At 41.1% G+C, this 26,575-nt stretch overlaps 1 protein-coding gene across 3 annotated transcripts in view; it reads right to left on the bottom strand.

Moving 5' to 3' along the window:
• The window catches only part of GRB10 (growth factor receptor bound protein 10), a 205,171-nt gene that overhangs the window by 36,596 nt on the left and 142,000 nt on the right, over positions 1-26,575 (bottom strand). For all 3 annotated transcript variants that reach the window (XM_067569995.1, XM_067569994.1, XM_067569996.1), the window contains one exon: positions 445-601. In XM_067569995.1, coding sequence (XP_067426096.1) covers positions 445-601 — 157 coding nt within the window. The remainder of the gene's footprint in view (positions 1-444; positions 602-26,575) is intronic.

Here is a 26,575-nt window from a genome sequence, read left to right as displayed (position 1 = left end):
ATTTTCCCCTCCCTTCATGAAGTCAAGTGTAGTCAGCTTTCACCCCTGCCCCACAGTGTCTAGTTTTCACAATCATACTGTAGGTATGCAAGGTTGAGTCTGTTCACTCAAGTCTCCCAGCTGGTGATGAGCTGAGCTGAGCTGATTCACAGGGCCTCGTACTCTTTAGGGATCAAGCATAATTTGCCTAAGATGTTGATTTGTTACAGCCTCAAACACAGCGAAGTAAGAAAACACTAGTGTGACGACTAGGAAAAAATATAGAAGAAAGAGTTAAAAATGGTTCAAAGGCTTAACACGCATTAGTATAAAGCACACAAGTGATTCCAGCTCACAGAGATTAAAAACCTTTATCCATAAAGAAGCAATTGTAAAGCCATCCATTTTATTATATTACACATTGCATGTTCATAGTTAAGATCGCCATGCTTGACGGTTCCCTACCTAATCCTAGATGAGGGTGATGCTCCACTAGGGTCCAGCTGTTATCATCCACACAATGACTTTTGTAAACGAGCAGCTGGCAGAGGTCCCTGGCTGTCATGTCGGCTAGAATCTCGATCACTTTGCTTGTCCCATCTTCACTAAAGACTTTTACATCCTGCAACATAAAGGATACACTTACAGATCAACGGCCTTGTGTTCTGAAAATATGCAAACCATACAGTCACCATACACAGCTTGCTTCCTTGTTATAATTCCAGGCATCTTGGCAGACAGCACAAATTACACATGATTTACTTTGTATTACTTTCTCCTCATCTCCCTCACCTCCCCCTCCCATCCTGGCCCTAAACAAAGATTGGGCAGCATTAATATGACCATGTATCAAGAAGGGGAGGGGGAGAGAGAGCGCAGAGATTCCTCATGCAGCAGTATACAACAAGCATAAGTGAAACAACATCAGTGTACTGGAACATTTGGGAAAAGAAACGAATAGGAAAAAAATCTAGTTTGGGGTCTATTGCATTTGAACAATGAATTACGTCAAATTCTAAAAAATTAAAAATGGCTCCCTTGCTCAGGACTAACTTTTGATTGTTTCACCTTTGAAAGTTCCACTTGCAGTTCATCCACATATCAATTAACTAGAATTGTCTACACAGTTCTGTGTTCGCCCTGAATTCTCTTTCATCTTAGATTTAAGGAGTTCGAAATCAAATGTGCATGCACTGTACATTCCAAACATTCATCAAGATAAAGGGAACATGTCAGAAACCTCCCCCAACCCCTAAATTATACAGATGCTTTCCTGTCAGCATTGTTCTGCTTAAACAATATACTGCAAAATTTTTTCCCTATATAATCAAATTTAGAGAACCAAGATTTATTTTAATCCCAAATTAAAACATTCTGCATCCTAGCAAGAGAGGACATTTAACTAGCAGAAACCTTCTGGGTAATTTGATATGGAAAAATCTTACCTCAACAGCACGTAAAAGGCAGCAGTCAGAAGAACAAGATGGCATTTTAAATATAGATTGCCTCTTGAAAGAGTTTGTTCTCTGCCTCGTCCAACCCTTTGTAGACTAAGCTGCACACTCAGGGTGTTCTGTAGTGTCAATGGATTACTGTACTGTACCTGTCACGTAGCCCCTGTTGTGGGTACTGTTTCTGGGGAAGCAGGCAACTCTTCCAGAGCTCCACTCAAAGGGTTACACACAATCTTTTAGGTAGTGAATCAAACCACACTGTGCAGACCAATCCTAGCCCTCCCTGTGACTGATGTAATCATTTCCCACACACTATCAGACTTCCAAATTATTCCCCCCAGTAAGAAAAAAAATTACAAAGGAAATCTGGTTTTATGACCACCCACAAATGTATAAAACCCCTCTGATATTAAAAAGTTCAAAGGAAAAGAACGCAGAAATCCCAGAGCCAAAAGCATGCATGTTCTCTGAATTCTGATTTCTTTGCCAAATCTCTCACTAGCCCAGCCTCACAGCAGCTGATGTCATCTACATGCAACTTAAGCACTTGAACTTCTAGTCTGCTCACTACTGCTACCTCTTCCTTCTTCCTTAGCCGTCTTACCCCCTCCCCCTACTCCTTTAACTAAATGCTTGCTTAGTGGTCCGAGTTCTCATTATAACAGGCTGTTGATTTAACAAGTGGAATATGAGCGGCTCATCTCAACAGCTCACTTGTGCTACAGGTTAGATCGGATACTAGATTATTGATTAGGTACAGTATTTCCATGAACCTAATGTCTGACCGCGACCACCACTTCCCTCACTTCTCCCCCTCCCCCTTTCCTTTCCCATAGCAATGTACATATTCAAGCCCAGCTAGGGAGGAGTTAAAGCTTAATCTAGCTAAAGTGACTCAAACCCATGCATTCAGGAAACTGCTTCATCTGACAGCAGGGATGAGGCAGCTCTTTCAGAAGCAGGCTCTGAAGAGGAGGGGGGGAGAATCCCGGTTGCTGTAGCTCTCTGGAAGGTATGCACTCCGTGCAATGTTACAGATGCACTCAGACTCCGGGTAACACTGAACCAAGTCACAGAAATCCCAGCAAGACGACATTCGATGGGTTTATGCCCCTCTATTTTGTGTCCCTAGACAAGTCTATTTTCTGTAACTAGCACACTTTTTATGCTTTTCCACACACAGATCTCAATATTGAAATACCAGCATGTTACAAAATCACTCTGCCACAACGAAGTTTGCTCTGAACAGAGGACAGGGATATACATATGAGACACCGAACAAAAATACATCATTCCACAACATGGGAACTTAGTGGGCTTCCATGTTTACAGTTTGGGTCTATGAACCAACTTATCTTAGAGAAAGAATAGTGGTTTTTTTTTTTTTTGTTTTTGTTTTTTGCAGGGGGTGGGAATGGGGACAGGGGAAAAAGAATCCCATATCCATCAGAAAATTTTGTACCTATTATTACTACAAGTAACACCCAAGAGCAGTATATACGGGGGGAAGAGGGGGAATGGCAAGGGGGGAGGGAAGAGGAGGAAAAAATACTGTCAATTGACTTTGTGCGTCTGACTCCACTTTCCATAATGGAATGAAACCATTTAATTGAACTTCCTGTCTCATGACCTAGGCTGCTGACATTACTTGTGCATTGTGGAGGGGAATGCTCACACACCCTCTTTCACAGACTTTGCAAAGGGGTGTTTTACAAGTAACTCACCAGAAGAACAGCTGTTTCCAAACCTGGAGCACAAGGTATGGGGGATACCAGGAACCTGGCAGGGGATGGAAAAGCCCTTTTCACTGCCCTGGAAGCACCTGGCAGCACAGGGCAGGCAGCCCACCCCACACTGCCTGTGAGACCCAGGAGAGAGGTAGAGCTGGCTTATCAGAAATGCCTAACAAACTCTTGTGCACGATAAGGAGAAAAGCCTTGAGAAATCCTGCACCTTACTTTGTATTCCCAGCTACGGAAAAGCCTGATGCAGAAAGGCCAGGAGGAGAAGGTAGCAGCCTCTTCCACCTTTAAAACACTGCAGCTGTGCTGCTGTAGTACTTCGGTGAAGACGCTGCCTATACTGACCGGAGGGCTTCTCCTACTGGCATAGGTACTCCACCTCCCAGAGAGGCGGTAGCTATGTCAACAAGAGAACTCTCCTGTTGACACAGAGCTTGTCTACACGAGGGGATAAATCAGTTTAACTGAGTCACTCTGAGTGATGTAGTTATACCAATCTAATTTCGAGGTGCAGACATGGTCTCAAATACACCTCTGATATTTCTGTGGTCCCTTTTCCTGTTGCTATACAATGTAGAAAGAATCCAGGCAATTCCTTCTGTACGCCATCAGCAAGGCTGCATGAGATAAAGTTTTAAAATTCATTAAAAAAAAAAAAAAAAAGCTCTCTTCATTTGATACATGGGGACTTGGAATGTAGTGGATGGATGGAAGGGAACAAGTTACATTTCACTATTGATAAAGCAACATAAGCATGGGGAGAGTAGCAACAGGCCCCAAGCCACCATCAACACTGTGGACATAAAAGACCACACAAATAGAGGGATAAAATAGCCTGAATCTAACCAAACAGAGACAGCACAAGTTAACCAGATTTTGTGGAAACAAAGAAGAGCGCCAGAAGGTGAAGCCCAAAATCTTTAGGGGTAGGGGGGGAAATGCGGTCTTAAATAAGGGGGCTTTTGTGAAGGGAAAAGAGGCTACTGAATTGGATTTCATGGAGGTGCCACCCAAAATATTATATATTAAGATAAAAATTTGTATTTTAGAAAAAGAGGCTTGGTTACTTCAGCAGTTTTATCATTGTTTCAGTGACAAAAAGAGAGAGCGCTTGTGAGCGGTAGCACTCTCCCTCTTAAACATACAGGCCTAACTCTAAGCCAGCCAGGAGTAGTCAGACAGATGGCTAGTTCTGATGATTTTTAAAAAAAAATATTACACATAATGGCGTAACCCAAGCCCAGAAGTGCTCCAGTCAATCCTATTTCTGCTAGAAATTAGACGCTGCCTCATGAGCACAGCTGATTATTCACTAGTGACCCCACTAAAGGAAAATCAAATCCGTTTCTTCTGAGAATAAAGCACTCTTGTTCCAATAGGAAGAAGCTACAGCCACACTTCAGAGGTCCAGAAAGACAGTTTTCAAACTTTTACTCTGCCACCTCCAAAGTAGAATGCAACAGCCAACTGCTGGTAACAATGACTTACAAAAAGGCCTCAGATATGTCAGCAGCACAAGGTACCTTCCATTCAAAATCGAGGTTAAGAATGTTCAGCCAATTGGAGCGTTGGATTGGCTGAACAATGCAAAGGAACAGATAGACTGCGCTGTTGTTCTGTGAAGAATTCTTTTTGAAGAGTCTTAAAAACTGAAAGCACTTAAACATATACCAGTGTAGTAGTTTTATATTATGAAGGATATCCTCATGAACACCACCTTCCAGCCTACACTTTTGCAATAGCAACTATAGTACTTGATCACATGAAGTAATGAGATCACTGAAAGGGACAAGATAAAAAATAAACCCAATTCTAGGTCATGATTACATCATCTTCCTCCCTCTGCCCCGTTTTCTATTGGTACTCTTAACTTCCTTTCCTTGGGAACAAGGTCTTTATATTTATCATAACCCAAGCATTCCTCACTGCCTGCAGTTCCCACTGCTTCACTCTGTTTGGTTTTATTCTGCTGCATGGCCAGGTCCATCCTAGAATAAGTTTGCCAATACAGCGATGCTGGCAAACCCTTAGCAGCTGATCCAGTCAAAAGTACTTTTTTTTGCCAGTTGTACTTATACCAGTTTCCCAAGCAAAATAAGATATATAAAAAATGCTACATGAGAAGTAAGTAGTATAATTAACACCAGCAAAAGCATTTTTATATAGTATAACTGCATCTACCCTAAGGCTTTTGCTGGTACAGAAATATCTTTATTAAAAAAAAAAAAAAAAAAAAAAAAAAAAAAAAACCAACACAAGATCATACATCCCTAAGCCAACATTACACTGGCAAAAGTTTCTAATGTAGACCTGCCCTGAATTTCTTATCCTTTTATTTTTTTAGAGTTCTATACAAAATTTCACCACAGATGAATTTACACCAATGCTAACTAATCTGTGTCATACTTCATTATGAGTTTAACAATTTAAGAAAGGCATCTTGAAAATGAATGGATTAAATGTTTTAGTGGCTCTGCAAATACTTCACCTTTCTAGCAGAAGTAAATTTGGGGATCTCCAAAAAACTACCAGTGTATGCTGAAGAATCACCTAGTTGACTTTTTGTTATGTGCAACCTGCTCATACAAACACCAACACAAAATGAATCACTTCAGTAGGTTCTGGATCAGATTTCTGAATCCCACAGTCAACTCTGCCAAATCATTCAGACATTAAAAATATAATCCAGGTAATAAGATGACCATACCTGTATTTAGATTCTTGCATACGTTACCTATACAATTCAAGAACATCTGCTGATTTATTACAGAAGACACTTAAGTACTAACCACTATGGTTATGATTAAATTGGGAGTTTTCATTGAAAGCCTGTTTTCCTACGATAAGCTTTCTGGAAAACTTCCAACTTTCTTAGCTCAGTCTCAACATCAAAGTTATTTTAATTATTTTTTTTTTAAATAATGAAATCACGGAGTTTAATTTATTAGAGAAGTGAGAGCTTTCAGTGTCTTAATCCCATGTCACTCACTAACAATTTGTCAATGGTTGAAGATCCCAACCTTGCATATGGATTGCCCTTAGTGAGTAGCAGACCCTCTGCTTGGTTCAGAGGGTGAAGCAAGAAGGGAAAAACGTTCAGATCCAAGAGCTGTAAGCCTTTGATAAAGAAGAACTTTGAGCATGCTCAGCACATATCTGAAAAGATTTTAGCTCCGTCAAGCACAGATACACACTGTGATATTATAGTCCAGTTTCCCTAACTTGCTCGAAGGTAGGTTTCTATCTAAGATACTTATGTCGCCCATAACATAGCATCGCAGCACCTCACAATCTTTGATGTATTTAGCTTAGAGGAGTAAGAAGTATTGCAATGAAATGTATTCCAATCCTATAATTCTTCCCCCTCTGATTGTTGTCCCTCTCTGACTCCAGTCTTGCAGAGGAGGAAAAAAAATCCTTCAAAACAGCAGCACCAGCAATAGAAGTGTGAACTTAAAAGTGCAGCTGGGACCATTGAAATACCATTCATTGCACAGCATCTTCTTTAGCAAGAATTAGGCAATAAACATTGTGTGGAACCTTAATACTGCAGTAGGGTTTTTTGCATGTAAACATCCAAAAGCCAGGAAATGCCAAGGTTAAGGTTCTCATAGCAACATTAAATCTCCTAGATGGCGCACACTATATTTAGGTATATATTTAACAGCCTATGTGCAAAAGGAGGAGAGTTATTGTTATAAGAAGAACCCAGATCTTGGTATTGACTTTCATGTTTGACTATTTAATCTTAACATTGCATTAAGAGGGTGTATGTGTTTTTTTTGTTTTGTTTTTTTTTTAAAAGAATTCAATGTTGTTTCCACTTCCACCCCTCTGTTCTCTAGGTTACCAAGTTTTAAGTTGCTTCCAGGATTCAGAGGAACAATTTGATTTGGGAAGTGGAATCTGGGCACATTACAGAAGCACAGTAATAACGACATACTGATTTTGAAAAGTAAACATTTGCCAATGGTCACCACACAATGACAATGCAGGTACTGCAGTCCACCCCCATATTTAGAATAGGGAATTCTAATAACCATACAGATATTTGACCAGGTATGGCCAGTTATGAAGCTAAAAACATTGGATACTTAATGACTATCAAGTGAACCAATCTGTCTGTCAGTCTCAGGATTATGTGCCATGTTGGCATTCCAACTCAAAAGCTGTTCACCTGGAGAATTTGATGAGAAGTATGGATAGAGCACAGTTGAATGCAAATATGCAACTGAATCAGTATCAAAGTTGTGAGCTTACAAGTACTAAGGACTAGAATATGGTGACAGCAAACTAAGGCCATAGTATTCATCACAATCATTTTATCCCAAGTGATGAATTTTTTATATTTAAAATATATATTCTCTCACATGACACACTTGTATATTTTCAACAAAAACAGTGCATTGTATGTCCCCAATGTTCTCTCATCCCTACCATATCCTCCTTTCCAAGACTCAGCAGCTTGATAAGCCGGTTCATCCTCTAAACCTTTCCCACTTATAAAATTCAGAGAGGCAGATGGAAAGTGGGGTGAGGGGAAAAAACCTGTTGCTCAAAATTATCGATCAGGCTAGGAAATTAGGATGGGGGACTAGAGAAGAGATAGAATGGAACAGTCTTGTTATTAAGCACATCACCAGTCTGTATCATGCATCTACAAACTTTATCAGCAATGATTTATATTTTCTTCCATGAAATGGATAAATCTATTGAATAGCTTTGGACAAGAACCGATCCCTGCAGGTCCCTATCACAAACACCCCCATTTAAGAGTTTAGTTGTATTTGAGATCTAGCAATAACCAGTTTTTAATCCATTTAATGTGTACCATATTGATTTTTGGATTCTTGTAACACAGCTACAGTTACTATTTATGAATATTGCCAAAACTTCAACAGTACCTTACAGGTCATCCCACATAACAAAGGGCAAGCTTTATACACTTTACATGCACATCTGAAATTGTTTGGGTCAGCAGAACTGGACTAGAATATAATGAAAACATTTAGTTGTACAAACTTTTTGGAATTCTACATTCTTTATGTATCAAGAAGCATCAACTGTCTCCTTCTCTAGTTCCCCTACTCCCACCTCCAAATTTAGACATCCCCTGCACCACATTTGGCTATTAATCCACAAGCCAGTTTATTATTTATAGAATACAAGATCCTTTCTTAAAATGTGTAGCCACTGTTTCACACTTTGGATAATGTAATTAAAGTAATTCAATAGCTTTGTCTGGCATTAACCTTTAGTGACTACGAAAAATTTCTTTTTGCTGTTTTCCCCAGTTATGTGCATTTCAAGAAAAGGGGAGGGGCAGCGAGTGTTAAGCTTAAGGAGAAAAGTTTTTGCAAACATATTCCAAGTCTCTCTCAGTTACAGAAAGGACAATCAAAAGAAAAAAAAAATCAAGATTAAGGACAATTCTTAGGTAACCAGAGAAGTTGCAGACTTTGTTTATGTTAAGTTTTTTGCCATTATAAAACATTCTTTAGAAACTGAATTAGGACCACATATTCCTCACTATACAGGCTTTCAACCACAGGAACCATGTCCATATTAAGTTTGACAGACAGCATAACTAGACTATGGAGTAGCTTCCAATTGGCTTAAATAAAATGGTATGGGTGGTCACATTTGCTTGAATGCCTGTTTCTTTCCCAGTAGGATACTGTGGTAATAGCAAATGAAGCACTTGAGATTAGAGCACCCTTGTCAAATCAAGAACCAGGAGGCTGTGTTCAGTTAGGGGGTTGTAGACTCTAAAATTAGCTTCCCACTTTGATTTGCCAGTGTCTGCATAAGCCACCATCCCAGACACGCTGCAGGACTCACTATTATGCTCTTGTACCAGATACAGATTGGCTACAGAGCTTCCTTCTCAGTGAGATATACACCAGATATGTTCAGTATAAAAACCTTTAATGTTCTGTCTTCATGGCTGAGGTTACCTTAAAGAAGGTATATTTGCACCCAGTGCCATCTAATGACTCAACAAGACAATGTGATTTAGCATTCTATTACATCTCCCCTTTTTTAAGTTCTCATCCTACCATTACAGTATTTATATTATCACACTACCTTTGAAGCTCAGTATGTATCAGACTGTTAAGTGTCTCTGAATGTATTGGTTTTCTAATTACATGACCCGAATGCATAAACAACTTGGTTATCTGGCTGTCCTTTAGTTGCAATGACTGATCGGTTTGGAATCCCTAAGTCTTTTTTCTTGTGCCAACTGTAAAGTTTGCTCTGTTGATTATTCTTTCTGAGGAACAAACTGTAGATGTTGACGATTTCTGTTGAACTCTCATTGGGTGCCAATTGTAGGGTTGGAGCCTTGCTTATGAAGTCTATTTTAAAATTTTGAAATAGCATGTGAGCAGCTCTACTTTTAAAATAATGGAAAGTTGAGTAAGACTGTTCATCTAAAGTCAAGTGAAAATAAAAGATATCAAGTAATTTATGTACTTATTTCATTAGATTTAAGCATTATGTTTACAGCAGTTATATGTCAATGCAGCTTGTGACAACACTGGCGTAATGTCCCACAATCACATAGTAGAGCATAAGCCGGGGTTATTCAGCCACACCGAAGGAGATCACTGTGTGATGCTCATTCTCTACAGATCACCTAGCATATAGCAGAACATTTAGGACATTTTTTCCCCCCTGAATCAAAGAAAAAAAAAAAACAAACTTTCTGCCTAAAACACTGGCCATAAGGAGTACTTTGCAAACCTTCATTCCTAAATAATGACTACTATTTTTTCTCTCTCTTTATCCTCAAAACATCTACTGAATTAATTCTAAGAAACAAATTGTTTGCCCACCACTTCTAGGCAACAGAGGTTGAAGCTCTTTCTGGAGCATCATCCCTTAACTGTAGAAATGACTGCTGTGGAAGCTGTAGTTTTCATGGGAAGCCATTGCTTCTCCATCATTTCCTAGCACCACCAGCTGTAAAACTAATACAGGTTATATGGGGTCTAGGTACACACTTTTTTTTTTTTAAAAAGGGAAACTGTTGCAGGTAGCCTGGTAAGGAGAGACATTCCCATCATCAGGGTCTCCATCTTCTCCCTTATACCCAACTTCCTGGTTGCATGCTCAGCTGTGTCCCCCTACTTGCCTAAGAGTTGAAGTGAAGCTACATATTGCTTAAAGCACACACAAGCACCTGGTTAAAAGCCAGGGACTGGGGAGCATGAAGGAGAATTTTAGCTTGTATTTTCAGAAGTTTGCCTTGCAAAGACAGCCTTGAAAACAAACAGATAGAAACCAATCACTAAGGATGAAAGGAGGCGGACAGGGAGAGAGGGTGAACTACAGACATGTTGTGCCCCTCTCTACCTACACCCACACTTCATGTAAGGTCAGTCATGAAAGATCATGAAATAGGCCAAAAGAATTCTCACTAACCCTCCCTCAAATAATTACGTAAAGGGCTGACTGAGCAGTATTGCCAAGTCACACTAGGTTTAGTGGTGGGCAGCAAGTTAGATAAAAGCTTCTAATGCAACATAGCAGCAGATAACAGTACTGTCAACCCCAAGCATTTAAAAATAATGAGTCAGCTCCCCTTTCACCCAAATCTATGGAATTTTTAACCACCACCACATTTGGGCCTTTTTTTATTTGTTTTCTAGTGTCAGTGTCTAAGGGTAATATTTTTAAGCTTTTCTCTGCAGCCATGAGGGCTAAATAATGACTAAGAAAATGAAAGCTGTGATTCTCCCTAACTTTGAGATTTTTAAGAGCGGGTTAGACAAACACCTTTCAGGGACGGTCCAGATAATGATTGGTCCTGCCATAAGTGCAGGGGACTGGACTAGATGACCGTAAGAGTTCCCTTCCAGTCCTGCGATTCTATGATTCCCAGGAAAACCTGATTCCTGAATCTGGACCTTTATAGAAAACACAAGTTATCACAAAAGTTGGCAACACTAAGACGATAAGATTTTTGATTATGCATTCAGAGGTGTTTTAGACTAAAAGCAGCAGCCTCCCTCTTATGGCTCCTGGAACACACCCACATTACTGTCGTCTGCTTTGGACACTTCAGAAAAAACGACTTCTAACTGTTGTTCTTCGAGAGGTGTTGCACATGTCCATTCCAATGTATGGAATGGACGGACAGCTGCCGGAATTTTTTCCCCTGGTGGCATCCGTTGGGTCAGCTCCAGTGCCCTCTGTGTCATGCACTCATAGAACAGTTACTAAAAACTTTCTGTAACTGTTTTTTCTTCTTTGAGCACTTGCACATGTCCATTCCAATGTAGGTCACTCACCAGCAGTTGTAGAGGAGATGGATTCGGAGTTCAAGGACTGGATGACTGTAAGACAGCGAGGCCAAAGCCAACATCATCTCAGCCTGCTGTATGATGGTATAGAGTGTTGTGAATGTCTGAACCAATGAAAAGGTTGCTGGCCTACAGATGTCCTGAATCAGGACTTGTGCTAGGAAAGCAGTGGAGGAGGCTTGAGACCTTTTGGAGTGAGTTGTTAGATCAGCGTGGGGCAAGATGTTCACAAGTTTATCATATGCCCGGATACAAAAAGTCATCCATGATGAGATTCTCTGTGCAGAGATTGAGAGACTTTTCATTCTTTCTGCTATCACTATGAACAGCTGAGTAGATCTGAGGAATGGTTTGGTCCTCTGTATATAGAAACCCAAGACCCACCCAACGTCCAACAAGTCAAGGTGCAGTTCCTCTCTATTCACATGTGGCTTAGGGTAGAAAACTGGCAAGGATTGCCTGACAGTAATGGAATTGTGAGACCATCTTTGGAAAGAATGATGGGTGTTATTGCAACTGGACCTTGTCCTTGAAAAAGACCGATGCGGGCTCCGATGTGATGGCCTGGATCTCTGAGACTTTTCTGGCCAACGTGATAGCCACCAGAAAGGTCACTTTCCAGAAAAGATGCAACAACAAACAAGTTGCTAACAGTTCAAACAGGCAGCCCGTAAGCTTTAACAGGATGAGGTTCAAGTCTCTAACCTGGGGTTACACTCTCTTGAGGCCTTTGAGAAAAACGATCACCATCTCATGTGAGAAGACTGATTGGTTGTCAACCTTGGGATGGAAGGCAGAGTTGGTCACTAAGTGAACCTCGACTGAAGAGAGGGCTAGACCTTGTTTCGTAGTAGGAGGTACTCTAAAATGAGCTGCAGAGAAGATTGTGACAGTGGAATTTACCATTGGAAGCACCAGATAGAGAACTGCAAGGTAGGTGGCCCTGGTGGAGGGCTTTCTACTGCACAGTAGGATCTCGCAGAACTGCTCCAAGCAAGCTTGCTTCTACGGATTCAGCTATGAAGCTTCCAGGGTCTCAGATGGAGAGAGTTGAAATTTGGGTGCAGCAGCCGACCATAGTCCTTGGAGAACAGGTTCGGGTGCAGCAGAAGCTGTTGCAGTGCCTTCATGGACATGCCTAAAAGGGTGGTGAACCAATATTGCCTTGGCCATCCTGGGGCTATGAGAAAGACCCGCGCTTGGTCTCGCTTGAGCTTTATCAGAACCTTGTGAATCATCTGGAGAGGAGGAAACGCATAATACAGGTGTCTTGTCCATGGCAACAGGAATGTATCTGTGAGGAACCCAGGGCTGTGACCTTGCAAGGAACAGAACTGATGGCATGTCCTGTTGTTGTGGGTGGGAGTCCCCCACCACTGAAAGATGTCCCTCATGACATCCGGTTGGCAACAACTCATGGTGAGAGGCGAAAGACCTGATGAGGTGATCTGCTAGCTGGTTCTGTGTCCCTGGGAAGCAGGATGCCTCTAGACTGATGAAATGAGTGATGCAGAGCTCCCACAAGCAGATTGCTTCCTGATACAGGGGGGAAGAACACACAACACCCTGTCTACGTATGTAGAACATAGCTGTTGTATGGTCCGAGAACCAAAACAGTTCCAAACTGTTACCAAAACATGCCCGACATGTGAGGTAAAAACATCTGGCAGGCTAGATGCACTGCCCTGAATTCCCTGACATTGATGTGGAGGGACAGCTCATCTTGGGACCAGAGACTCTGAGTCCTGAGGAACCCTAGGTGGCCTCCCCAGCCAAGGGCTGATGTGTTGGATATTAGGGACAGTGACGGTTGGGGTCTTGAGATGGGTACTACTACACATACTATGTGGCTATTCAGCCATCTTGTAAGTGAGTTGAGGACCTGGGGCAGTACAGTGAGCCCTGGGTCCATGTGATGGTGAAAGGGAGAGTATACCATGGCTAGCCAGGCTTGGAGAGGATTGGGACATAGCCTCGCTCGCTGCACTATGAATGTGCACAATGCCATGTGGCCCACAGGGCTCAGACACTTTCATACGGTTGTGATTGGCTGAGCTTGGAGGGACCTTATCAGGGATGTAATGAAGCAAAACAGATCATCCAGAAGTACAGCTTCCACTTGCATGGAATCGAGTCCTGAACTGATGAATTCTATTGTTTAGACTGGGATAAGTGTGGATTTCTGGAAGTTCAACAAAAGACCCAATGCACTGAAGGTCAATTGAATGAGGCAAATGTTGGCTTCCATTTCAGCTTTGGATCGGCCCATTGTCAAGGTATGGAAATACGGGGACTCCTCTTTTCCTGGGAAAGGCTACTACCACTGCCATGCATTTGGTGAAAATTCGCAGGGTGGCGGACAGGCCGAAAGGAAGCATCATGAACTGGTAGAGACCTTGGTTCACTACAAACATTAGGAAACATCTGTGGCCATGGGAAAAAATGGTTACTAACCTTCTGTAACTTGTTCTTCAAAATGTGTGGCTCGTGTCCACTCCATGATAGGTATGTGCACGCCATGTGCACAGATGCCAGAGATATTTTTCTCAGCACTGTCTGTAGGACCGGCTCTAGCACCCTCTGAAGCCGCACTGGTATACGGGATGCCATCAGTCCTGCACCCTCTCAATTCCTTCTTTCCAGTAACTCCGACAGTAGGGTAAGAGGGCAGGTCTTGGAATGGACGTGAGCAACATCTCAAAGAACAGTCACAGAAGGTTAGCAGCCTTTTTAATTCAAGCACTTGCTCATGTCCATTCCATGGTAGATGACACACAAGCAGTACTTCTGGAGGTGGGCTCAGAGTTCATGGACATGACTTCAATAAATGGCAGAGCCACTCTAGGGGGACCCACTGGTGACAAAATGTTGAGCCAACTATAGTACTTCCTTGACTACTTCTGCTTGGACCCCCAGCTCGAGGCGACCAGCTTTTACAAGCCCTGGTATGCCTTGGGGTCATCTAGTAGCAGGGATACCCTGGTATCACTGTTGCCTCATCTGGAGAGGACGATGAGGAGACTAAAAGGGGATCAGAAGCCTCTGCTGGTTCTGCAGGAGCCTGCGGGGTTCCTCCTGAGGCTGGTGCTGTGCTCGGTACTGGCATCCAGATCCGGAGTCTCTTTACATGCTATCAGGGGTGCCCTAGCCTGCAACAACAGAGTATTAATGCGTCAAGGTGGTGCCCTGTGGTGGGGGAAACACTGAAGGGTTCCAAAAGGTCCACTACATAGCTAGCGGTCTCCATGGACCTGGATGGTCAAATGTTTGGAAGTACCACTGAACTCGGGGCCCTGGTGGACTAGAAATAGACCAGGGAGCAGTGAGTTTTACTATGACTACGAGGGGAATATGATCCCATCTCCAAGTCTGAGGAGCTGCAGTGTGGAGACCAGGATGGTGCCGCATCTCGCGGTGCCAGGCAAGGTCATGAAGGTGAAGATCTTGAAGTCATCAATTTGGGTTTTCCCTTAGAGGCTGCGGCACTGGGAGAAGTCCTAACAGTAACTCCCGGCCACTCGGTGGTACTGAGTCTTGACCCTCTGGGGACCCTGGCACCAGTAGGGTGAGAAGGTCCCTGGCCATTGCAATGGCCTCCAGGGTTGATGACACCACAAATTGGCAGATGCATTGTCTGCTTTAAGGTGGCTCCTGTGCTGGTGACAGAGGGGCCTGCAGTGGCACTGGAATTGTAGGCACCTGATTATGCTGTGCTGGGGACAAAGTGGCCCAACACAGGTCTCACTCTCGCCCTGTCTTTCGCCTTTGGTATCAGGGACTGGCTTTTTCCTTGGTGCTTGTTCTTAGGCACTGGGGAAGACAATTAGTGCCGAGAGTCACAAGCTGTTGGAAGAGCACTCTGCACTGAGCACCTCAGCCTCAGCGCAGAGTCTGAGCATGACTCCGAGGCAGGTCTTAAGGCTGCCTTCATGAGGCAGATCTTCAGTCGTGCCACTCAGTCCTTCTTGGTTCGGGGCCTAAAGTCCCTATGAGCTTCCCCCAAGCACTTGAGACAGCTCAAGTACAGGTCAATCAAAGGCATAGGCTTACCACATGAGGCATAGAGATTGAAACCTGGTGACTGAGGCATGCCCCAACACTGGGGAAGTGGACGACCCCCACTAAGTGTGGAGGCGTCTGAAACCATTTACGTCCTAAAAACTAACTACTAACTACTAACCTACATCAACTATTTACACTAAAAACCGGAAGAAAATCCACTAGGAGAAGGACTGCCTGAGCATTGAGGGGTTCCAGCAATGGTCATGGGCCGGAAGAAGGAACTGAAGGGGAGGCAGGGCCCTTTATACCAGTGCTATAAGCACACGACACCAGAGGGCACTGAAGCTGACCCAACGGATAGCACGAGGGCAGGGGTTCCCAAACTTTTTGTCATCATGACCCCCTTTTAATGAAGTATTTCCTGCTGGGACCCCAGACAGCATGGAGGACACCATTTTGCACAGTGTGACTTTGCACGCACCATACATACAAGATCATGCTGTGCAGAGCAAAATGGCATCCTCCACATACTAGGGATTGCTGTGTGACCCCCATCTGCTGATGACGCGACCCCCATTTGGGGTCACAACCACAGTTTGGGAACTGCTGCACTGGGGAAAAAATTTTTTGCAGCTGTACTCGGGATGCCCACACACCTACACTGGAATGGACATGTGTAAGCACTCAAAGAAGAAACAGGAAATGTACACAAATTGGAGGGAAATCCGATAACAAAAAAGGTTAAGAGACTGGAGCAATTAACTTGGAGAACGATTCACTGAAGATTCTATTGGCTAAGCAACAATCAAGCATTGTGTGTGTGGATGAAGGTGGGATATATAGCTACAACTATCTGAAGGGAGAAATCACTAAGGTGAGAGACAGCTTAGGATGGCGCACAAGGGGACAGATGGGATAAGTTGGACAGAAGGAACATTTCAGCTAACCTATCTTAACTCTGTTAACTCAGACCGGATATATTCTAATGGCAGTCAATAAAAGATAACTGTTTAATTATATGGATTTAAGTATAAAGCTATTCTGTACAATTTAAAAAAAGCTTTAAAAAAATAATTATCCCTTTACACTAATAGAATCTCAACAGTTCAAGCACACCTTGGAAATATAATTTTCCTCCACTTTGATAGTATCAGTTGTAGCTCACAACAGATTTTTTCATCAGGTAGAGTTCATACTGCTCTGAAAATTACAGGGGAGTACTTTATAATTGGAGGGTTGACAGGCTTTAATGACAGTGGCATGGCAAAATATCGCTATGCCCGGCCATCAGTTTCTTCCTCAATGTACAGTATTCAGCATTATTACTTAGCTTCCTGTTTCCCAAGTTACAGACACTGGCAATTTAGACATTATACGTGAACACCTTCTTTGACTTCCTGAAACTCAGATTCCAGGAACAACCAATCGAGAAGGGAAAGCTTTCTTTTCTGATGCAATATCTGGGAATGTGCCATCATGATTGGTATTGCTAGTTGCTTCTGTGTATATTGTCTTGAATGCAACAAGCTCCATGTGTAATCTTAACTCCCATTCAACCTGCTGGGAGCAAGAACTGAACTCACTTTCACAAAAAAGGATTTTTTTTTAAAAAAGGGATATTGTATATTTGAGAGATTACAAATGCAATTTCATACTAGGTCTGCTACTATACAAAGTCTCTTAAAAAGGAAGATCTATATATTTATGTAACTTTAGGTTATACTATTAAAAAAACCAAACAAAACAACCAAAACCAAGTTGCTCCCATCTCTTATTGTCTTATTTCCTTTTACATGTATTCAGACTTGTGTGCTATGATAGAACCAACTCATTAGTAACAACTTGAGCTTTAATTCCATGAATAACATCTCTAATTTAATCCATACTATCTCCCCCTTTTAAACCATTGCTCCAGGCCATTTAGTATGTCCCTTTCTCCCTGGTGGAGGCACTAATAAAACAACAAACAAACAAACCCCCAAAACCCACACAAACCAACTCTTTACTTAGCATACAGGGACAAATTCCCTGCTGCCATGGTTACCGTTCCAACTTCTCTTGTGGAACTAGAAATAAAAAACTTCCCTTGAGAACAGAAGGCTATAATGTTAGCTCTCCCCTCCCCTCACTCACGATCGTTAGCCACTAAATCAGCTACATCTGGCATATTTAATTTGGACTAAATAAAATGCCACTAATTAAAAAGATGCCGAACAAGCAGTACATGACATTATGGAAATAGAGAGCTTAGTATTTGAACACAGCCCATTAGGAACTGAAAGGGCCAACTAGTTTTCATTAAAGCATAGGCATAAAGAAGGCTAACTAGTTCCATTCCTTTTTTAAATTCTTATTTGTGACAGCGTTCTCCATAAATATTCCCATATAATTTAGGTAAAGGGAAGGTCATTGAGTCTTCTTTCCTAAAGAAGTTATGCATGTAAGTATAGTATTTAGTTTCACTGTAGATGGTATTGTTAGTTTTGAAATCTTCTATGTAAAATGTTCACTCTAGCTGCTCAGCAGGAGGTTTTCTTTAATAAAGCTATAATAATGAGTGGAATGTTTAGCCGAACATCGACACAAGATATTTCAGAAGGCATGCATGGTTATGCAAGCCTCTCTAAATCCTCAGCTGTCTTTTTGTCTAATTTATGTTCCAATAGCCTATTTCACAATATTGTGCACTACAACACCAGACTTCTTCCTCCTTCCTTCCGGGCTGTTCTCCCCTAACCATCCCAGGTCTCTCCCCATTTTCACCTAGGAGTTTCAGTTCTTCTCAAGCAACCACCTCTCTCACATCATGGTATCGGTTTCACACTGCTTACAACAACATGAGAACTACTTTCTACGGTAACTCAAACTGTTTTCTGCTGAAGGAGCCCCCCTTTCCAAATCATCAGTATACATTTATACAGTGAGGCACATCATGCTCCTATATCTATGCAGACACCTTTAGTTTAGTTTCATTAAGACTTCTCTCCTACCTATCAAACAATTCTTTTAAGTTGCAACACAATGCCAAGATCCTGCCTCTATGGAATCACACAAAGCTCATTTCATAACTCTCAACTCCTCTTCATCTTCTTTCTTCCTTTTGGTCACTATGTCTAGCTTTATCATCATTACACTACAGAAGGACAGCCAGCTATAAGAGATACTGCAAAAGGCCTATATCATCGCCTCATATCCAAGACCTCGCTCCTTAATAGTTGAATAAACTTAGAGATTAGTTTCCTCTTCTTTTACTTAAGTGTCTCCAAGAGAGGTACTTCTTGTGACAAAGAAGCATCTTCAAACTACCCTATGACATGTTCTCAGATGGTGTAAATCGCCTGATAATCTAGCCCTCTGTATTTTCATGCAAGGTTTGACCTAAGTCAGATACTTTAGGCAATATTTAGCTAGACACATTTTTAATTTTATTTTTATTGGGCCTCAAATAAATAGCATAGATGCAAGATATAAATTCCTCCAAAACTGAAGTTTAATGGAAATGTTAACAGACACTTTAATGATTCATAGTATTAGCAGTTGCATACATCAGTTTCTAGCCATTTAATTTTGTATGCAGTCAGTAAGGAGATATAATACTTTCTTTTTGCAAACTAATGATTTATGGGTTTATTAGCAAATTACACTGGACTTAACAGGAGTTGTGGGGATAAACAGGGCTCAACAGGAGTTCTAGGGATGAGTTGATTAGGATATTATGCATGTATGGGTATAATTATATCATTTTGATGTATATTTGAAATTGGTGGGGAAAATAACTCCCCTTACTGATATATTATGTGACTTATATGCAGTGTAAAATTGTGATACCAGATGTTTAAGATTTGGGACCTCTAGACTAGTTTAATGACACTTAACTTGTCCAAGGATGCAGAGCAGCATTCAAAAAGGATTTTCTGGTGGGGGAAGCATCAGGTAACACTAGAACGTCCCCAGGTTCACAACAATCATGTAAACCAATCAATGAGAAGAACACCCACGCACCAAGCAGCTGAACTTTTTCCACAATGGCCATTTCATTCCAAACCCCTTCATATATACAGCATACCCACTTCAAAATTATATATACATATATATCTTCAATGAAAACATCAAAACCTTCTGAAGCCCCATTATTTGGAATGTCCATACATTGCTCAGTTGTCTAGGACCTTTCATCAACATCTTACAAGGCCATGCCGTGGGACAACAAAACCTCCATTCCCTAAAATAAACTGAACGCTCCACAAATCAATACACTGAAGGTTAGTCAACTGAACTAAATAAATCATGGAAGTCTAAAATGTCAGGGAGCGTACCAAAATGAATGTTACTATAGAATGATGCTTTGCTAATGCAGAACCTAGTTGTACAAGCGAGTACAGATATAGTACCAAATCTTGTTACCTGGCATGATAAAAAGTTAGCTTTACTTCTTCATATAACATCTACTCCAGATTTATTTTTACATGGAAGGTATTGCTATAGAGTTGTGTGTCAAGACACAGTTAGGTTTCACTTAAGCTATCCTACCTTAGAAGTTAGTCTAAAGTAAATTTTTTCTCCCTACTCCCATCCGCCAAGAAGTGGACAATTTGTGGTAATTTCCAACAGGTTTGTCCGATATACTCTGTGCACCTGATTAACATCGTGCAGGAGTACAGTTAACTGGTCTTTTGTATTGGTGAAGAGCCAAAGTAATACGTTTCATGGAATGCCCATAAAACATTTAAGATGGTGAGCCCTACTAGTAAGGCATTAATATTCAAATAGGTTCCTTTGTACAGGCATAGTCTGAGTGTCTATTAAATACACTTGCTAGATGTATACTTTTGTACCAAGGACAGACCAACATTCAGTCTATAAAATAACTTGCAACTCTCCTTTTCTAAGTCACTATGACAGCAATATGGAATTCTACAGCTGTACCATACTAAACTGGACATCCTCAATCCTTGCTAACCAGCAGCTTTACTAATGTAGTTCAGTGGGACAATAAACAAGAAAGACAGAAGAATAGGGAAAGACCAAGTGTACTGTACATCTTTGAAAGGTCAGTAAGAGGCATGCTTACTGCAGAGCATGTGCACATGCGTGCGCACATGCAGAAACAAGGCACTAATCCTTCTACAACTCTAATGTTGCTTCATCCAGATGTGAACATAACTGTGTATGCTTTTTATTAATTATATAAATAAAAGCCATAAGTCTTCTCCACTATATCCAAGCATGCTTTTTTCCTTTTGCTGACAATTCCAACCATAGTTAAAACAGTCACTCATGTAGAGAAACAACAGAAACTTCGTTCTTGTCCTGGCAACAATTTCTTAGGCTATGTTTACACTGACAGCGGCAAAATCGCTGCCGCCAGATCGATCGAGCAGTCAGTGAGACCCGCTCAATCCATCAGGAAGTCAACTGAGCAAGTCCACCACCTCAAGTAGCATAGCGCTGAGTCGATGGGAACAGCGCAGTGTTGACAGCGCGCAGAAGGGAAGCTGAGCAGTTGACGTCGGTTACGCAAACTACTCTGCGTAGTTTGAGTAACTCCCGTTGACTGCCACCGAATCGCGCAGTCAGTGTGAACCAGCCTTAAGTCTTTAAAAGATTTTGTAGGCACAAGATGGTACTTCTTGAAGGAGTAATCAGAGAAAAATCTAAGCCACCAAATCCGTATCTGAAACTGAACCACCGAGGAGTCAAAATTGAAAAGAAAGCACCGATGCAGAATTTTCTATTCCTTTCATGAGCTTACCTTTCTCATGGATGACTGTTGGAAGGTAGGACAATACTCGCATTTCAGGATTTTTTTCTTTTATTTTGATGTTTCCATATCTACCAGTGGCTGAACTCCATTCCCATCCAAAAAATACACATATTTTAAACATGCATTAATCAACCCAGCTATATGAAGCCAATTTTAAAAGGATTATGCTTTAAGGGTGTATGAACAATTTATTACAATATTTTGACCTATGTTTTGTGAATTTGTGCATCTCAGTTTAATATCCAGTCTTTTTTTTTTTTTTTTAAAAAACATAAAAAACTTACTTTCCCTTCTAGGCAAGATGCAATGTTCTTAGATATATTTTTGAATAAAGTTTTATTTGACAATCACTTAATATGTACGTCAGTAACCCACTAAGATATGTTGGGTTTGAGTTATATCATTACCCCTTTTCCATTCATGGCACAGAAGTTTGCAGTCATTTTGACTATCCATTTTTACACTTGCATTATGAAACCATTTTCTGCTCAACCACTCCACTTCTATTTCTTCAGTTAGGTACAGCCTGCATCACTTAAATTACCTGAATTATTTAAATTAAAAATAACCAGTGTTACATAGTGCATCCTCAAAGTTAATTTATTTTGTAATTAGACACCTATATTAAATTAAAAATCCATCGTTAACCATTGTTCTTTTCAAAAACTGCTCAGCTTATTCAAACCAATACAGCGTTATTTGGATTTCTGAAAACATACCAAATCCTAATTTATCAATGCTTGTTTTTTCCAGAGACACAATGCCTTGTACAGAAATAACTTTGGAGTCTTTTCCAGCTCTCAAAAAGAATGCTCTTTTATGCTGATTTAGGATAATAAAAATTGCTGCTGTAGATTAGTTTAGTTTTATTGTTTTGTTGCAACAAAACAAAAGAAGAGTTTCATGGGATTTGCTACTTCCTCTCCTTCCCCCCCACTAGGGAACAAGATTGTGTGTGTTAAGGGTCAAAAATGTTGCTAACTGCAGAGTATTAACAAAACCAGACAGTACTGAAACCCTTTTCAGTTCAACTGTTGCTCATATATACAACAAGGAAGAAATTGATAAGACCGCAATGAAATTTAAGGTCTGTAATTGGTTTTGCGGTTTGATTGCCAGAGTACTTCAGGTTCTTCTTTCAACTCATGTGACTGCACAAAAAAAACAACCCGAGTTTTGTTACTGTACTTGCTTGTACTGAAGCTTTGCCAGCCTATACGCTCTATTAATTCCACTTTTAAAATCTTATCAAAGAGGGGAAGTGCCATCTTATTACAGACTATACTATGAAAGTTGCGTTTTAAAGACTAATTGAAAAAAGCCTCATCCTTTTAAAGAGCCATCACAGGATACAGTCACTCTCACAGACATAAAAGACTGAATTCAGCATCAAGCTCCATAGTTTATTTCTCCCCTACAAAGAGCTTTTCCCCCCTAGTTTCAACACTAAACTAGACAAATTATCAGTAAGCTTCACATTACAGTCACCTTGAGATGATTAATTCTGTCCCCTCGCCCACATACATTAGAGCCATGATCAATACTTAAAATGGAATGTCAACTGTGACCCTAAAAAACAATTTGGGCCTATTTAACCCACATATCACCAAAACTAATTTGTTGTGTGGGGTTTTTTGGGGCAGAGGAGATGTTCAAGTTCAGGATGGCTCTTCACAACATAGGAGAGTTAAATTCAGAGGCATGTCATTTCTGTATTTTTGGACTACCATTTTAATGATTCTTGGTCTACATACTCCAAGTATTGTTCAGTTCAATATCCTCACTGAGCAATGGCTGAGTATTTTATCATTATAGGAGAACTCTGATAACACCCCAGAAGACTTTGTAAAGGCTGCAGGATTGATTCTCAAAAGGGATTATGCAGTTGTGTGTAACAATTACTGTTTTATGAAAATTTAAATCCCACCCCACAAAATGGATCTACAATTTCAGAGCTAAAGTGATGTGACATTTGATGTTAAAAAGGTTAGCAGATTTACAGGAGAGCACTCTGATTCTGGATAACTACTATCACGGTGCATTTAAAAGAAAGTTCCATTTTACATATAAGCCCTTTGTAGGAGAGAAAACCAATCCAGTAGTTTTGTAGATGCCAAAAGCTCTGTAGCTAAACAAATTCTTATTTCTGCCATTTTAAAGCAACTAAATGCACTTTTTACAAGCTATGAGGTTGGAAGGAAGGATGGGTGGAGGGTGACAGAGGATTGATGGGCTTGGAAGTTAGTCCAGATTCATTCTTAATTGGAAAAGTCTGGCACCTCTGAATGGGCCAAATGCCATGTCAGATGAATCAAAGTCTTGAACAGTTTTTAAAGGACTATTTTAGACAGATTTTTGCTCCATTCCTACCAACTATCATAAATCAGTATTAATCTAAACAATTAAAAAGCCTGCATAAGTTAGCACTGGTTTCTTAACATGGGGATCCTGTAGAAGATGAACCCATGATACTGCATCTCCCTTCCTCCCTTTTATTGTGTTTAAAAAGGTGTCCCTTCAATCTTGTTCAGGACTGAAGTTCATGAAAATAGTCAATTTTTAAAAATGGGACGAGTAAAGGGACTAGCTAATATATTGTTTACAACATTTTATAACTAAACAAGAGGCACCAGCTTACCTCACTTAGAGGTGAAACACCAAATCAAATGTTTAATTCAACACAAGGAAAAAAGGAAAAGACAATTTTTGCAGGTTGTGGGGCTGTTTGCAATGATGGTTCCATGAAGGAACTATTGATAAAGTAGTTTTTAAAATGCAGCAAGCAACTGTGTGAAGAAATCTGTGAAGACTAAGAAATAGACTGGGGATCACCAGGGCTACCTCCAATGACACCGATAGCAAAGGCCTGACACTTTAAGGTGTTTAAAGCAGATTTCTTGTCAGTTCTGACAAGAACTTTGATGTGGCGTATATCTACACTGAAAAAAATAAAACCCACAGCAGCAAATCTCAGAGCCTGGGTCGACTGATTCAGGCTCATGGGGCTTGTAATATGAGGCTAAAAACAGCAGCATAGATGTTCCTGTGTGGGCTGGAGCCTTGGCTCTAAGATGGTCCCTCCTTGTTGGGTTTCAGAGCCCAGGCTCCATACTTAGCGGGAACATCTACATGCTTTTTCAGCCCTGTAGCATGAACCCAAAATCAGCTGACGCAGTCTAGGATACGTACTGATGCATATTTCCCCTCTTCCCAGTGGAGACATACCCTTGCATTGAGGCCCAGCTGATTGTTGACACCAACAGTCCCCATCTTAAGTCAGAGAATAGGGAAGATTATCACCATCAGAGTCCCCAGTAACCTCCTAGCAAAGCTAACGATGCCAGACTGAGTTTCTCACAACCCTAGATCTAAGGACAGTGGGCCTATCCAGGGGCCTGGTGAGTATATTCTGTTGACATGTTATCCAGTTACAGAACAGCTGTGATATCACTGACTAGTAAGAGTAAGAATGTTGTCATGCAGCTGACAAAGTGATGATCATGGCTGCTCCTGCTATCTGTCTCTGAGGTGGGCAGAGACCACCACTATATTCAAACTGTGCAACATTTGATTTGTAATTTTAAAATTTAATCAGAACTATTTAATTCTGAATACTCTCATCTGAAGTGGTAGTCCAACAGCAGCATTAAATCTAGTTCTGCACCATAGATGATGCAAATTAGGCCACACATGCATTCTCCAAGATACTTCTGACATACCAATCAAGTTGAAAGTCTTTTATAGTAATTATGGTGATGTATCGCTATTAAAATGAAAAAAGTAAACACATACTTTACAGAGAGCTTTCATGCATTTTTTAAATCCCAACTTTAGCAAAATACAGAATCTTGTGGAATACCACTAAGAGCAAGCAACATATGCCCAGGGTTAGCATAACTTGAGTCAGCACACCCCAAGTTTGTTAACCTATGGCTTGAGCATCTAGACTCATTTGTAACCTCAGGTTAGGAATTGATGAACTCTGGGTAACAAACGGGGTTCTAGCATCTGTACTGTACAGATCAGAGTCCAACCATCCACATCCCGGGCTTCCTATCACCTTCCCAAAATGTGACCACTCTAGCCCTGTGTTCATGATGCAGTGTAGTGCCTGTCCACCACACTTGACTGTCCAGAGGACAAAAAGTCAGCCCATGGGATTGTGGGATACATTTGGTGTACCTCCAGAGCACGAGTCCAGTGACTCTGCATCTGCACTACAAAGCAACAGGACTTGAATTCTGGGTCCTGGCCAGACTGAGGCTCAGGACCTGTCACAGGTTCTGGGACCCTCGATCTGAGCGCTGGGTTAGTGGGCTTTTTTGTAGGTGGAAGGGGAGTTGGGCTTGATCCTGAGTTTGAATCCTAGGCTTAATTTGCAGTGTAGATATACCCTTAAACCATCAAGAGATTGCTTCACATCCCCCAAAATGGGCTCAAGTCACTAGAGAGAAAAATTGGTCTTGTCTAAGGATTGTGTGGATGGAAAAAAGCTCAGTACATAAGTAACAGAAGTGTTTTTCTACCAGGATCAGACCGTCTCCATTAGAACAGAACTAAACAAAAGTAGTCGGAGCTATGACATTGAATTCATTTCAGCGATTTTCCCAGAACGTTGCTGCTGAGGCATTCATTCAATTTAGTGACATTATTGGCATAACCAGCTATACAAATGTTGGCTTAGTATTTAAATAAAGATTCCAAGTTCTGCAGTCACATTAGACTTATATTTCATCTGAACTGCTTTGTTCAGATGAAAATCAACAGTTCATTTGTAGGGTCATCAATACTATTTGGACATCGGCGCTAATCTAAGTATCGTTGTCTAGAACTTTACATATGTAGATTCAGTGGCTACACACAGTTGTAGCATAGATATAATTAAATATACAATAGGTAGAAGCTGCACCTACTCATGGGGAAGCCAATCAGTGGGCTGTAGTCATTTTGAGATGAGTCTTATGCTATAAATATATTTAAAAAAAGGAAAATCATGTAATGCCACTAAGATGGGGAGAGACTATTCCAGGGCAGGAGCAAAACCTGATATTGACTCATTTTGACATGTACTAGATTTCAAGTCAATCCTTTGACTGACCGATTTGCCAAGAGCTCAAGCATAAGCCATGGAAGTGTAAGTTTTGCCTCAACTTAATGGGTGAGGAAAGGAATATGTGGGAAAAGCAGGGATGGTGGAGTCTTAAACTGGGATAGTATCTCCTCCCTGATACTACCTCACTCAAGAAGGGAGTATTTTTTGGGGGGGCTCCATAACTAACCGGAATAGACACATGAAAATCCACTCTGGGGAGACTTGAGGCCAAG

Source organism: Emydura macquarii, unplaced genomic scaffold (genome assembly GCF_026122565.2).
Source record: "Emydura macquarii macquarii isolate MOO-44397 ecotype Brisbane River unplaced genomic scaffold, CSIRO-AGI_Emac_v2 contig_2975, whole genome shotgun sequence".
Classification (NCBI taxonomy): Eukaryota; Metazoa; Chordata; order Testudines; family Chelidae; genus Emydura; species Emydura macquarii.
This window is presented reverse-complemented; position numbering and strand designations above follow the sequence as displayed.